The sequence below is a fragment of the Artemia sp. Qi Xiang Cuo genome, chromosome 8, assembly GCF_049724085.1.
Source record: "Artemia sp. Qi Xiang Cuo chromosome 8, ASM4972408v1, whole genome shotgun sequence".
Classification (NCBI taxonomy): Eukaryota; Metazoa; Arthropoda; class Branchiopoda; order Anostraca; family Artemiidae; genus Artemia; species Artemia sp. Qi Xiang Cuo.
In genome coordinates this window covers 33242864-33257462 of record NC_142801.1, presented here as the reverse complement: position 1 = coordinate 33257462, position 14599 = coordinate 33242864, and the positions used below count along the sequence as shown (strand labels likewise).

Genomic DNA, 14599 nt, shown 5'->3' with positions numbered 1-14599 from the left:
TGACTTGATAACTCCAGGACTATTGAATTAATTTTCAAAATTACTTTGGGATTTTTCAAATGCGGCCGGCGCTATTTGGGCTGCACTGAAACTTCGCAAAAGGGAATCGAATGTTCGCCCAGATTTTTTTTTTGTAATTAACATTATTTCTGACTGCCATATTGGTCCAGCTGAAGCATCCCCGAAAGAAATCTACTCCTTTTCATACATATTCTTTTTTGTTACTTCACAACACTTTCAAAGAACAAAATATTGTTGTTTGGAGCTAATATTCTTGATGTTGCTTTCGTCTTATCGTAGGTGTTCAATTTATGTATATGCAAAAAATAAGCAAGAGAAATTTTAATAAAGAAATCCAAAAGAAGAAAAATTTAAACAATAGGAAAGGCTTCATCCATATTATTTGGTGACTCACCTCTCCGTTTACATAAAAATGAAAGGCTACTTTATTTCCTCAGGCAGGTTGCCCGTGTGCTCTTCAACCTGATGAAAGGTCCTCAACCAGAAAAAGAAGAAATTAAAGTACAAGAGGAAAGTATGGTATCGCTTTCTCCCCTTCCAGCCCTTGCAGCTGGGGCTTTGCAAGCTCCAGCAATAGTGGACCCGGCAGCTGGGGAAGTACTAGCCCTAGGCCCGTGAGTATTCTAATCTCTCATCTTATTGTTTTATCATCCTTTTTTATATTTGATTGACTCTTTTGTCACTTATTTATCATTGAGCATTATAATTTTGGTTTAGAAGGCATATGGTATGTTTGACGCTGATTAAAATTGATAAAAGTTTGTTTATTGTGTGTTTTTTAAAAGTGCTTGTTTTGTTCATAATATCATGATATTCTGTTAATGAAGTGTGAAGCTTATAGGATTAGGGGTCCAACTCTTTCGTTTTTACGTTCTTTTTTGTCTTGAAGAAAACAATATGTTCAAATTGGTAGTATGGGTTCTGATGGAAATTGTATTGAGTGTGGAGTCCACAGGGCTCGGTACTTCGACCCTTATTATTTTGATTTTTGTGAATGATCTTCCACAGTCTGTAAGTAAACCGGAAATAAGGGATACTGCGGCTACAGTGCCCATATTTGCTGATGATACTTCTTTAATGGTGATTGCAAAGTCAGAGAGGTTGCTCCTAGAGAGTGAAAAAGAATTGCTAAATGAAATTTCAAGATGGCTGAGAGTAAATCAGCTTAAGGTGAACCCCGCTAAGAGTAAATTTTCTCATATTTTTGAGGACATCGAATTATTATCCATGGACACAGTGTATAGTATATGATGATGGTATGATTGCTCGTCAAAAGGCAGTAAAGTATCTTGGCAATATTATAAATGAAACTCTCAGTTTCCGATCCCATATTGAAACTGAATCTCGGATTTTATCGCGTATTTTGGGGATGATTCGTAAACTTAAATATATCTTTCCAACTGTATGTTTCGTTAATCCGTCCCTATATTTTGTATTGTTCTTCTGTATGTTTTGGTGCATTTTCTTCAATTGTCAATCCTGTGCGAATTATGTAAAACAAGTCTGTTAGAGTATTATCAAGAAAATCAGAAAGAGAACCGGTTCGAGAAGCAGTATCCCTTTCATAACAACCACATAAGCCTCAGGACAACACTTACAACGCCTACCCTCAGGGCCCTGGGGGGTTATGTCGACATCAGAGTTTTTGTTATCTAATTTTGAACGATTTAAAAAAAAATCGTAATCTCAAAATTTGCAGCGGATGGGTTTGGGGAAAAAGGGCATGGGGGGATAAGTGCTAGTTGCCCTCCGATCTCTTCACTCTTAAAAAGTGAAGTAGAACTTTCAATTTCCAATCAAATGAGCCCTCATTTGATGTTTGTACGAACGTTTATTTTGAACGTTTATACGAACATTCCTTTCATAAGAATCATATATGCCCCCAGGGCATAACTTAAAACGCCATCCCCGGGCCCTGGGGGGGTTGTGTCGACACCTGAGTTTTTGTCATCCGATTTTTGAACTATTTTTAACCAAATTGCTATCACAAAATTTGTATCGGTTGCATTGGTGAAAAAGAGGTGTGGCGGGGGGGGGGGGGCTAGTTCTCTTTGACTTTCAAAAACTGAACTAGAAAGTTCAATTTCCAATCACATGAGCCCTCTCTGAAGTTTTACGAGCATCCCTTGCGTAAGAACCATATATTACCCCAGGGCATAACTTACAATGCCTGCCCTTGGGCCCTGGGGGCTGTGTCGACCCCGGAGTTTTCGTTCAATGATCTTCGGACTATTTAAAAAAAATTGTTATCTCAAAGTTCTTATCGGATGAGTTTGAGGAAAAAACGGCGTGGAGGGGCGGGGGAGCTAGTTGCCTTCCGATCTCTTTTGACTTTTAAAAAGTGAATTAGAACTTTCGATTTCCAATCAAATGAGCCCTCTTTGAAGTTTATACGAACATCCCTTCCATAAAAACCATATATGCCCCTAGAGCATAACTTACAACGCCTGCACCCGGGCCCTGGGGGGGCTGTGTCGACACCAGAGTTTTTGTTATATGAGCTTTGAACTATTTTTAACAAAATTGCTGTCTAAAATTTTTTATCAGATTCATTTGGGAAAAAAAGGGCGTGGGGGGGGGCTAGTTTCCCTCCAATTACTTTGTACTCTTAAAAAGGGCACTAGAACTCTCGATCTCCAATTGAATGAGCCCCCTCCCAAGTTTATGCGACGCCCCCTTCCATATGAAGTGCCTCGGGGAAAAAAAATAACAAAACATTGGAGCCATATGGCCTTTACTATAAGCAACGCTATAGCGTTGCCTCTGATTCACCCCACGTCAACCGTTTGGTTTTAGGTGAATCATATTGATTTCTGTATGTAAATTTTTTTTAAAGTTAAATATATATATATATATATATATATATATATATATATATATATATATATATATATATATATATATATATATATATATATATATATATATATATATATATATATATATATATATATATATATATATATATATATATATATATATATATATATATATATATATATATATATATATATATATATATATATTGGTAAATGCACACATTATTTAAAAATAACAAACGATAATGGGTACAACATTCCCTGACAACAACAGCTTATTAAAAGTTATATCACAAGAAGAAAATAAAACAGCAAAATTGTTATTGAATAGTGGTTATCCTATAGTATTAGGAATAATAATAATACAACCATAATTGCAAATATACAGAGCTAAAAATAGTCAATCGGCGTAAGAATTCATAGCTGTTGGTTATCATTATTAATTCAATACGAGATGATAACTCAGAAATTATAGCCATCTATAAGATTTTGCCTAGGAGATGAAGTATGGTATGATTGTTTTCTTATATGCTTTTTTTCTTTCCACGATTTTACGAGGGAGGTGGGGGCTTTGTTCTTTTCGTTACACCTAATGTTTAATTTATCCTTGTGAAGTTGGCTAAGTTCAGTGAAATAGAGTATATGCTCCGTTCAGATAATTTTAGCTTTGAGGAGCTAATTAGATTTAGGAAACTTATATTTAAATGATAAATGTCATTTTATTTCAAGACCCCCAGATGTTTTATCAAGTTCTACCGGTTCATCAGTGGAAGAACAGAGCCTAGAGGGGAAATTTGAAGGAGATTCTACCCCAAAAACTGAAAGTCCAAGTGGTTTAGTAACTGATACTCCAAAAGTGTAAGTTCAGTTTTATTTTTCGGAAAGTTCAATATTTTTTCTTATGTATATCTGCATGTGAGGGGGGGGGGCACCACATCGCTTTCAAGGTTGGTCTGAACCATCGTCCTCTGCGAGTCCATTGAGCTTTGTGGTCTATTATCTGTGTCTTTATTATAGCTTTTGGTAATACCTCATATTGAGTTTAAAACCATTTTAAACTAGGTTAAGCTTTTAAACCCTTTTAAACAAGCTGTCAAGCTTTTTATATTTTTTATTCTTTGATAATCTTTTACTTGATCACCTTATGGTGTTTTCTTTATCTTATTTATTTCTATAGGGGCGTTTTTTCACTCGTCAATGTGCTAAGATTTTACTTCTTTTGTCAGAAAACGCTTAAAAGTGAAATCTTTGAACAAAGATCTTACATCTTTCTGAGAACAATGATGAGTAGATCATCAAAGTTCTCTCATCATTGTTCTATACGGCAAAACAGTGGCAGTCTTCACACTTTTTGCTAACATCAGTGAGCTGTAAGATCTTAGAACAAAGATGAGTTAAAAAACGATAATCTATTCAGAAAGATGTAAGATCTTAGTGCTGAAAAACGGGCCTTATATTGAGTTTTGAAGCTGTTCTAAGTCGATTTTTCTCAAGTACATTCAACTTACTCTTTCGTTTCTTTTCAAGAAAGAGACCTTTAAAATTAATATTTTATTTATATCTAGGTAAAGTAATATTCAATTTAGTATAATTCAATTTAGTAAAATAAGTAATATTCAATTTTATGTTTTTCTTTTTTGTATTTAAAACATTCAAACTTATATTCAGTCTTAAAATAATTTTACTAAAATCGGTGGCAAAACAAAGAAACAAAAATCTAACTATTTTACTTAACTGAAACGGATTGTGGAGCAATATTGCCCTTTAGTTTTAATTATTTTGATTCTCTGTAGTAATTGACCAATGGTAGGGAGATCCCTCCTGGACTTATTATCTCTTCCTTTCAGAGAAACTACGGCTCAGTCAGTTCAGCAGCACATACCTGAAGTTGAGCCAGAAGCCAAAGCCCCTGAACCTCCTCCAGTTTCCCAGCTTCATTTTGGCGAATACACACGTCGTGGAATTAGCTACCTTGCAAGGAATTCTTATAAATTTGAAATACATTGCTCTTACGTTTGCATTTTGCATCAATTTCATGCTGTTGTTTTACAAGGTATTTAATTTCAAATCCTATTTCTATACTGTACTAGGTGATTTTTGCGTTTTAATCTATAGACACGATTCTTTTATCATAGAAAATGAAATATGGACCAATAATTAATTTTGGACTCTCGTGAAAGTCTATAATAACAGAAGTGGAGAAATTGATTTGAAGTATGGACTTTGGTGCCGTCTAGGAAATATGATATTCATCGGTTATCTTCTTTTTTCAATTATTATAGTGTATTTTTGGTGCATTCGATGGACCGTGAACCGTTTCTTTTATGCATTATTTTACTTTTTTCTAATTAACGTCTAGATTGGACTGTTCCTCCATTGAAAATAAAAAATGGCCTAATAATTAATTTGTAGAAATCATTTATTAAGAAACCTTTGGGCTGGGCAGATGCACAGGAATCGATTTTGTGGGGTGAGAAAAAAACGGAAAAAATGGCGAATTAAATGAAATCATCTGATTAACCGATTTATTACTGCACTTTCAGTTGTTTGAGCTCCTATCGCGTTAATGGTGGCTTCGATTTCCTTTTCAAAGAATTAAAGGTCCAAACATTGTTAGGGTAACACATTTTCTTGAGGGTTCCCCACAAAAAAAACAAGGGAAAAAAATCCAACTGTCTAATCACAGCTCAGAAACTAATTCTAAAAACAGCCCGCCAAAGATTGATGGGCGTGCTGGTTCTGTGGCAAGTTGTCTTGTCTGGTTAAAACTAAGTATCATCCATATTATACTCTTTAATTTTGGAAACCAAATTAATTTAGGATAGCGCGGTAATGTTCGCTATTGACGAAACGGCGGCCTCTTAAAGCTGAATGTGCCAGTGATGCTGCCGGTCCAAAAACCACACTAACCACTTACTCTTTGTGGATGCAGAGCCTGCTCAACAGTTATTTATCGACTCTCTGATCTCCAAATGGGTCTAATCTCTCATCCCCAGATAAAACATAGTATGTGTGTATAATTGTCTGCAATTTCTTTTCTTGACATAGCTAAATACTTTTTGAGAAAATATAGAATTTTTGATTGGTAGCTTATCTGTTGGTTTTCGCGATCTTTACTTGCATACTGCGTGTTTATAAAAATACCTAATTTGTAGAGGAAGAAAATAACCGATTTCGACAGTCTTCTGTCGGTTAGGTGTATAAATAACTTGTTTGGAAAATTATTTTCTTTCGTAATATTTCAATCAAAGAATTAATAGAAAAAAGGAATAAATTTTGAGGACCTTGGCGCAACATCTATAATATATCTTAAGTAAAGAAAGGTTAGATATTTTTCGTTTTAGGTATGTGTTTCGAAAATAAATCTTGAGGAATTTTTGGGTTGTAGCATTCGTTTCTGCTTGAAAAACCATATGGAAAAGACCTGAACTAAATTCAAATGTCACATACGACGTATACGCGTGAATGCTGCTTTATCTTAGGAACAAAGGGGGATAATAGCGTGAATCCTAAGGGGCACAAATTCTTCCTTTGAGTAATACTGGTGGTAACCTCTAAAGGGCAAATCAAAACACATATAAAAAGCTGTGCACTTTGATTTGGGAAGGGCAAACATGCTGGTTTGAACATCAAAACATATAACCAAAACTAGATAATGAATCAGTTAAACAAGTATCGCTCGAGATGAAGTCTCAAGTTGCAAAATCATTATCTAATTATTTAAACTTTAGAGTCCTCCAGCTCAGTAAAATACTTCCTATATTATATGGTTAATATAAGTGAATATTCTTGCAATTGTTTACTGCATAGATGAATATGACCTTGTTCTTGCTTGATGAATGAATAATACTGTACAATAGCGGTAAATAGCTGTCGTTTTAACATATGGGTATTGACAGTGTCCTCATGAAGAAATTTTTGAGAAATACTGACGCAAACCCATGATTTTGTTAGGGGTCTAGGCTGGGGCGACAAGGGGGGGGCGGGGTGGCATGTATTCTCTAGACCCCACGATTTTGAAAAATGACTTTTTTTGTTTTTTCATTGAAAAATGACTGTCTGTTGTTTTCATTGGAAAGATTGGAAAAGAAATTGCTCCCTCCTCTGCATTCTTGCGAATTAATGTCACTGGGTCTAGGATAGAAGTGTACTGGTCCACAGGAATGTTGCCAGACGTTCTGTCAGAAACTATCTGTTGTCAACTATTTTCCTGAACCATTTGCTGGTTTTTGTATCATTTTTCTTTTCTTTTTTTTTTTCGTTCATTAGATTAAAAGGCCGAAGGGTCGAGTTCTAAACAAAATATGCTCTATATAAATACTTTTAGGCAAGTACCCTTGGGGAAGTTGCTGACATAGACGAATCTGGAGGAATACTGACGAAGGAACACATTAGTCTAATGGGCAGTGATATGATGGACTCTGTTGAATTAAATAGCACAGAGGAAGGTGGTACGTCTAAGATTGTTGAGGCAGTAGCAGCAAGTATGGAGCAGCTTCTTGGAGGTAGCGGAGAAGCATTTGATGGCGGGGGAGGAGGAAGTACAGAAGGTATTTTGGCATTGTTATTAAAGTTACTAGTGGCTCATAAATTAACAGCTGCTAGTTTCTGTCTAGCTGTTTTGATGTCTCCAACCAGTTACAAATCGATTTCTGTAAATATATCCACTCCTAGTCTTACCTGTAAGCGATTTACTACCGCGAAGAAAACTATTTCTATTTCCTCTTAATGGGATAAAAAAAAAATTCAAAACAATACCACTGGCCTATTATGTAGATTGGAGAGGCATTTTGAGTGATGAAGTTTGAATGAGATCGCCTTCTAAAACACTTCCAGAGTTTAGTCTCTAAAAGCTTTGCAAGTTTTATTTTTTTGTTTTGTTTTTTTTCAAAAAAAATTGACTTCCACAATGGAATATGAAGCTTAAATATTTATTTGTTGAATTTTGTATTTGAGATATATCGTTTCTATTTAATGTGTAGGGAGTTTAGCTATTGGCCCACTTGGACCTAGTCAAACTTTTAAATGTAATTCGATAAGATTATTTACGATAATAATTTAATTTTCTATTAGTCTATTCAATATTTCGTAAATTATTAAAAAAAATATTGGATGTATTTATTTCTTTTAGCTGGTGATGAGAGTGAGCTTCCCGAGCATATTCATGTAGATGACAGATTCTTTTACCTGGAACACGTGCTTCGACTGTTGGCTGTTCTTCACTCGCTTGTCTCACTATTTATGCTCGTTGCTTATTACCAACTGAAGGTGAGACCCGTAAATTTTATTATCACACTGGAGAAATTTATAAAAATACTATGCTAGTTTTAGCTGAAAATATTTATTATTATAAATGCTTATGTTATATTTACAAGTGAAAAGTCTTGGATTTGATCTTGTAAACATTGCCAATCAGCAAGGATTATAGGGACAGAATATGAGAAGTAAAAGACACGAAAAACTTTTTTTTATTGAATAAAAAGTAATTTGGGCCTCTTAAAGGAAAAAATGTAGGGTATTGTATCCTCCCAATAATGCCAATTTGTTTAATTACTCGAGTCTTTATTTAAACTTTAACAAGAGTCAAATTTTATTGTACGCCGGCCAAAGAGTTTTAATGCATAACATGTAATATAAACAATATATAATACATAAATAACACATACTACAGAATTGGAGGTAGTAACGTAGAAAATGTCCAACTTGTGTAAGCGTTGAGCTACAAAATTAGGTTTAAAAGTATTAAATTAAAAATCGTAACCGAATATGCTTGAAGCGGGCTCTAGTTGCCTAAAGGAGGGAGGATCTAGAAGTTGATATTTAGCCAACAGTTTTGATTGATAGTGTATACTCATTTTGGAAGAGTCTCCTGAGGGGCTACTCTGCTAAACCCTATGTTGATTCCTTAAAAATAAGGCTCAAGGAATGTAGGCCTAGGCATGCGTGTAGATGAAACTAGGTTGAATATTCGACCCTTGATGTACCATGTGCCATGGATTTTTTATTCCAGGAGGAAAAACTACAAAATCTACCACTTTTTTCAGAAATCGAGTGGAACCACTAAGTGCTTTAATTTTTGTTTTCATCATCTTCCAAAATCAAAGTATTATTGGGCCTGGAGAATTTGAGCGAGGTGGGTTTTGTAGAGTTAGAAACTGGATTTACTTGTAAGGTTGTAACATTTTCTATTCTCATTTTTCTTATGTGGGTTGGACCACCAGACTGTTAGTCCAAACAAACCATTCTTCAGCCATATGTGGAATTTGGCTGCTTACCAGAAATATTGATCGATGTATTTGATCCCAACTATTGGAATGAAGTTACGCTTCGTTTTGACTAGAAAAGGTCATTTCTGTTTCAGCAATCAGATTCACATTTCGGCAGTATGCTACTCCTGTAGCCGTCATATAGCTTACCAGAAAGCAAGACTGTCAATAATTTAGCTTCTGTAGGGTCATCACGCTAAAGTGATGGCGAATCTTTTGACCTCGTTGTGTCAAATTTTGCAATATGTTAACTTAATTTGGGACCTTGTCACATAGTAAACTTCTTTACTTTTTTGTTGTTTATTTTCATCCCCGGGTTCGCATTCTTATAACCAAAACTCTAGAAAAATAAACTGTACTTAAACAAAGGATGCGTATATCCCTTAATATGTATAAAATGAAAACGAAAGTGGGAAAAAAATGTATGCTTAGGAGTGGGAAGGGTATTATAAATACAATAGTCAAGTGAAAGGAAGACTCGAAATTAGTGACTTTGTTGTTGTTGAATTTGTCAACTAATTTTGTGAGTTTTTGGGTTGCAGGTTTTTGTTGGGTTGCAGGCTCATACTTTTTTGGGTTGTTGGGTTGCAGGCTCATACTTTGTAACCATCACGGTTTTAGTATCTCTTGACCCTGCAAGTCAAATTTGTCAAGATTCCATCCTTGGAAATAGAATTAATGTAGTGGATTTGTAGAAGGCTTTCCAGATTTAGATTTAGTTAAAGTAAATGGGTTACTCTAGAAAAATGTATTGCTAGGATGAAATTTTTTCACCAAAGTTTAGGGACTAATGGAATACAAAACGCCAGTATGACCTCTTAGACTGGCTATAAAATAATCTTATCAAAAGTTCTCAGAATTTTACCTCGATAACAGTTCTGAGCTTTTCGTGTGAATTTGCTGTTTTACAGGCTAGAATGCAAGAAGTTTGCACTTTCCTGTGGTATGACCTCTTTTATTGCTTAAAAGGTGCACTAGAGCTTCAAATTTACAATCAAAAGAACCCCCTTTCAACAATCTACTATTTCTACCTCGACCTAATCCCTCCTAGGGATACAAAACAAGCTCGCAAGTATGTCCGTTCTTCACTGGAAAAATATATTCGTTATTTTTTGGATAGTGTCGTTAGGGTTTCCATGTATGTTGAGTTTATGCATATTGTAGAGTGTAGCTTTAGATGAACAACTTTAAAATTCAAAAATTCTGTATATTTAGAATCAGCATAAATAAAATATTTTGTTGTGGCATATATTTAAGTCAAAACTACATTTAATAGAGTCTTGGTTTCTATTGACAAGAATCGTCCTTTACTTACAGTTTGTTACTACCAGCTGTTTGATCCAAAGCTTTCTTAACTATGAGAGGGGCTACAATTCCATCCTTCAACCCCTGTTTTTTACATTCAACTTTAAAATTTGTCAAAAAATGTGTCATGACGGATCCATAAGAAGTTGGGTCCTTTCAAGTGTATCTCAGGGGTGGGGTATGAAATATCGAAAACGAATTTTAGGGTTGTCATTTACATGGTTTGCAATGGAATTTATTTTAACGTATATTCTTAGTAGGCATGTCTCCCATGGGCGCCCGGAAAACAAAGCTCCCTGTAGCACTTGCTCCCCCTGAGAAAATATATGGATGTGCTCATGATCCCCTAATCCCCACTCCTTTCCCATTTTTTTGACTTCTCGTCTTTTGTGAATCTAAACGTTTGAATGTAGTTTCAAACCTGAAATATTTTAATAATAAGAGGGGGCTATCGCCCCGCAGCATACCCTTTTTGATTTTTCTGGCACCCTTCCTCCAATCACACACAAAGATTGGTCCTTCTTTATATTAAATTTAAAAAAAAAAAAAGTTTTTTTTTTAACTGAAAGTAAGGAGCGACATTAAAACTTAAAACTAACAGAAATCATTCCGTATATGAAAGACGCTGTCCCCTCCTCAACGCCCAGCTCTTTACGCTAAAGTTTGACTCTTTCTCACAACTCTACTTTATAGAACAATAAAAAAACTTTAGCGTAAAGAGCGGGGCGTTGAGGAGGGAACAGCCCCTTACAAGTGCCGCCTTTTGTTAGAAACCGCCATATTGTTGCGAAATATGGAATTGTTGAGCCTCTGAGGGCCGTGGAGGATGTAATTCAGAATTACGTGAAAAAACTAGAGCTTCTGGATCACGAGTGGGCCCACCTTCTCAAATAGATATGTTATTATGTAATTCTTTCTGTTTGTATTTGTTTTTCTTGTCATTTTTGCTTTTTCTTTCTTTTCTTGTTTGTGCTCTGTCTTTTTCTGTTGATTGTAAGACAGGTTATTAATAAAATTCATCCATTCATTCATTCATAATAAACTTGACAAAACTTGTATATCTAAAATCAGCATAAAAATTTCATTCTTTTGATGTATCTATTGGTATCAAAATTCCGTTTTTTAGAGTTTTGGGTACTATTGAGCCGGGTCGCTCCTTACTTACAGTTCGTTACGACGAACTGTTTGAAGTGCTGAATCTCAGCTATTCCCCGTCTTACATTTTTTTTTTTGAGGCCTCAGATGAATAAACTCAACAAAAGCGAAGCGTAAAACTTAGAAATTGAGCTTTTATATAAAGCGTTTAGTATAGACAATGTGCATCTTTAGGAACCGCCCGGCATTATGACCTTTGAAAGTGGGAATCTTGGTTTTTAGTTTTTCGTTATTTCTAAATTAGCCTCTCATGAATTTTTTCTGTTTCCATTTTAACCCTCTTCGTGCCAAAATTGTTGTTTCGCACAACAAACTGGTAGAAAATGCCACTTTTTAAGGCATAATTTCTTTTGATGCTTAAGAAGGGTACAAGAAATTTGATTTTCCGTTCTAATGAGCCCTCCCCCAGGTAATATAGGACTGTTCGTTTGATACGACCATCCCTGGTGAAAAAGTAAAACAAATATACGTGCATCTACTATCATGCTTTTCGGAAGAAAATGCAAATCTGGTAGATAGGGGCTTAAAACTTATGTGACAGTTCTCCCTGATGAACTGTCACTGTATTTGATGTTGCAGATGACTCCGTTTTTGATGGTGCTTGTCTCCCTTTTTAGAAAATAAGGGCCAATTTTCTCAGGTTTGCCATTTTTTGTAGGTAAATTTAAACTTAATAAATAAAAATTTTGTGTATATATTTGAATTATAAAAATCAGTTAGTTTTATTAGTACGATTCATTCCTTACTTACAATTCGGTACAATGACCTGTTTTATGATCTTGTATCGTATGATATGTAATATTTTAGGGTCATAATCAAGTGTTTATAAATAGGGAAAATGAAATACTAAACAAGCAAAGAGTTTTACCTTCGTTATTTCAATTAATTTACTGAAGATAGTAAAACATGGACTGTGTTCCTGACTTCACACATTTATTTCGATAATTTTTGTAGGTTCCATTAGCCATTTTCAAACGTGAGAAAGAAATTGCTCGTCGTCTGGAATTTGATGGACTTTACATAGCAGAACAACCAGAAGATGATGATATCAAGTCTCATTGGGATAAGCTTGTAATATCTGCCAAGTATGTACTTTTTAATTATCACAATTATCATATGAGTATCTAAGAGCCCAAAATTTTAAAGCCAATATGTAAAGTAACTTTACCTTGATTTTAAATGAATTTGTATCAGTTTGAACTGAGTCCTATACTACAGACTAGCCAAGAAATTCATTTAATAATTATAATTCGTATTCTGTTTGTTAGTGTTTGTTTGTATTTGTTTTCTTTTTGTTGTTTGATTTTTGTCTTTTTTTTCTTTTTGTTTTTTTATGCGCGTGTCCGTCTTTTTCTGCATGACGGTTTATCAATAAATAAATAAATAAAACGGAAGACGCCTGAGATAGTTTCTTATTTCTCAATATATATCTCCCCTTTAATTTCCATTTTCTTTGTTTCTAGTACTATGTTAGGATTTTATTATTTTCTGTTGAGTTTGTTTCTCCGCATTATAGTTTGTGACATGCACTGCAATCTAGTAAAGAGCAAATTCCAGCCTATAGTAACCGAAAATTTTAAAAAGTGTTTTGACAAAAAACTGTTAATTGAGGAAGAATCCCAACTTGGAGCTGATTTATCAGTAAGAAAGATTGTTTGACAAGTTTGATTTCACCTTAAAAGTTCAAACTTAAAATAAATCATTTTATTTCATGGGGAAAAGGGCCATCATTCTATCCCTTCATATTAATGTAAGTACTGTAATTTCTTGCAGATTTCTTTTTTCATTGAGAAAGGAAGATTCTAGAGAAAGATTTTTTACCATCATGGGTTGCTAACAGGGCAGCCGATATTCAAAAATAAAGGAGGGTTGGTACCAAAGGGGCAGATGGTTTTTCTACCTGAAGGTGAAACAGGGTCTATAGCTCTTTTCTGGAAAAATTTTGAGAGCTTAAGATTTAAATGAGTTTTTAAACTCAGTTAACACCATATAAAAATACCCAAAATAATTATAGCAACTCCTGCGATAACACAAAAGGCGTTGTTTGGTATTTGCTGACCAACTTGGGCTTATAGTCCTACCTCTTACACTCAACACGCTTGATTGATTAATGGATTTTTTGTGTATATATATATATATATATATATATATATATATATATATATATATATATATATATATATATATATATATATATATATATATATATATATATATATATATATATATATATATAAATATATATATATATATATATGTAAGAATTTGTTAAGTTAAGAATTGTAAGTGCTCTATTTCTACTTTTTCACCTGCAGAAATTGGATATTTAACATATCTACTCCATACCTGGATGGCTAAAAAAGGCTTCCTCGTAAAAATCACTCGAACCTCGTTCATTACTTATGATCTGTCGACAGAAAAGAGAATTTGTGTGTTTGATTCATACTTATCACGACAGTACAGCGTTCGATTCTTTTGTTAACATAAGTGTCAAATTTTGACAAGTTACAAAAATCTTCTCTTCTATGAAGAATTTTTATTTCTGTCGACATAAATGAGTAAACAAACACCATATTTGAACAATTCTGGCATTTATCTCTAAAAAAAAAAAAACATAGAATCGAGCGAAGCTTCGTTGTTAATGACACTTGAAAAGCCCCAAACGTGTTTTCTAGTTTCCTCGCTCTCCTGCAAAATTTGTGTAATCTAAGATGCCGCAGCCATGAGCCGAACTTACTATAAATTACTGATTCAAAATACCTCTCTAAAGCTTACATGCACTCTATATTGTCCGCTGAAAATTCAGTAGATAGATTACATTATTACTGCTATTTTTTACTGCAGTTTAATTTAAGCTTAAGTGCACACATACCGGATTCTTGGAAAGAGGAAAACTCACAAAATGACTCCTATCGACTGGACTTTTTAGGGGGGTGGGATTGCCCACTTTCTGTAAATCTAAATATTAGGATCTCGAGCGGAATTGGGTTAAAATGCCAGAATCTGTGGTAAAGGTCTTGGGTTTAAGGGCTA

The 14599-nt window shown here is 34.4% G+C and overlaps 1 protein-coding gene across 1 annotated transcript in view; it reads left to right on the top strand.

Moving 5' to 3' along the window:
- Window positions 1–14599, top strand: part of RyR (Ryanodine receptor) — a 602377-nt gene that overhangs the window by 525901 nt on the left and 61877 nt on the right. The window contains 7 exon segments of the mRNA XM_089093383.1: window positions 459–635; window positions 3570–3698; window positions 4688–4829; window positions 4831–4939; window positions 7322–7390; window positions 7972–8108; window positions 12521–12651. Of these exon segments, the coding sequence (XP_088949509.1) occupies window positions 459–635; window positions 3570–3698; window positions 4688–4829; window positions 4831–4939; window positions 7322–7390; window positions 7972–8108; window positions 12521–12651 (894 nt within the window).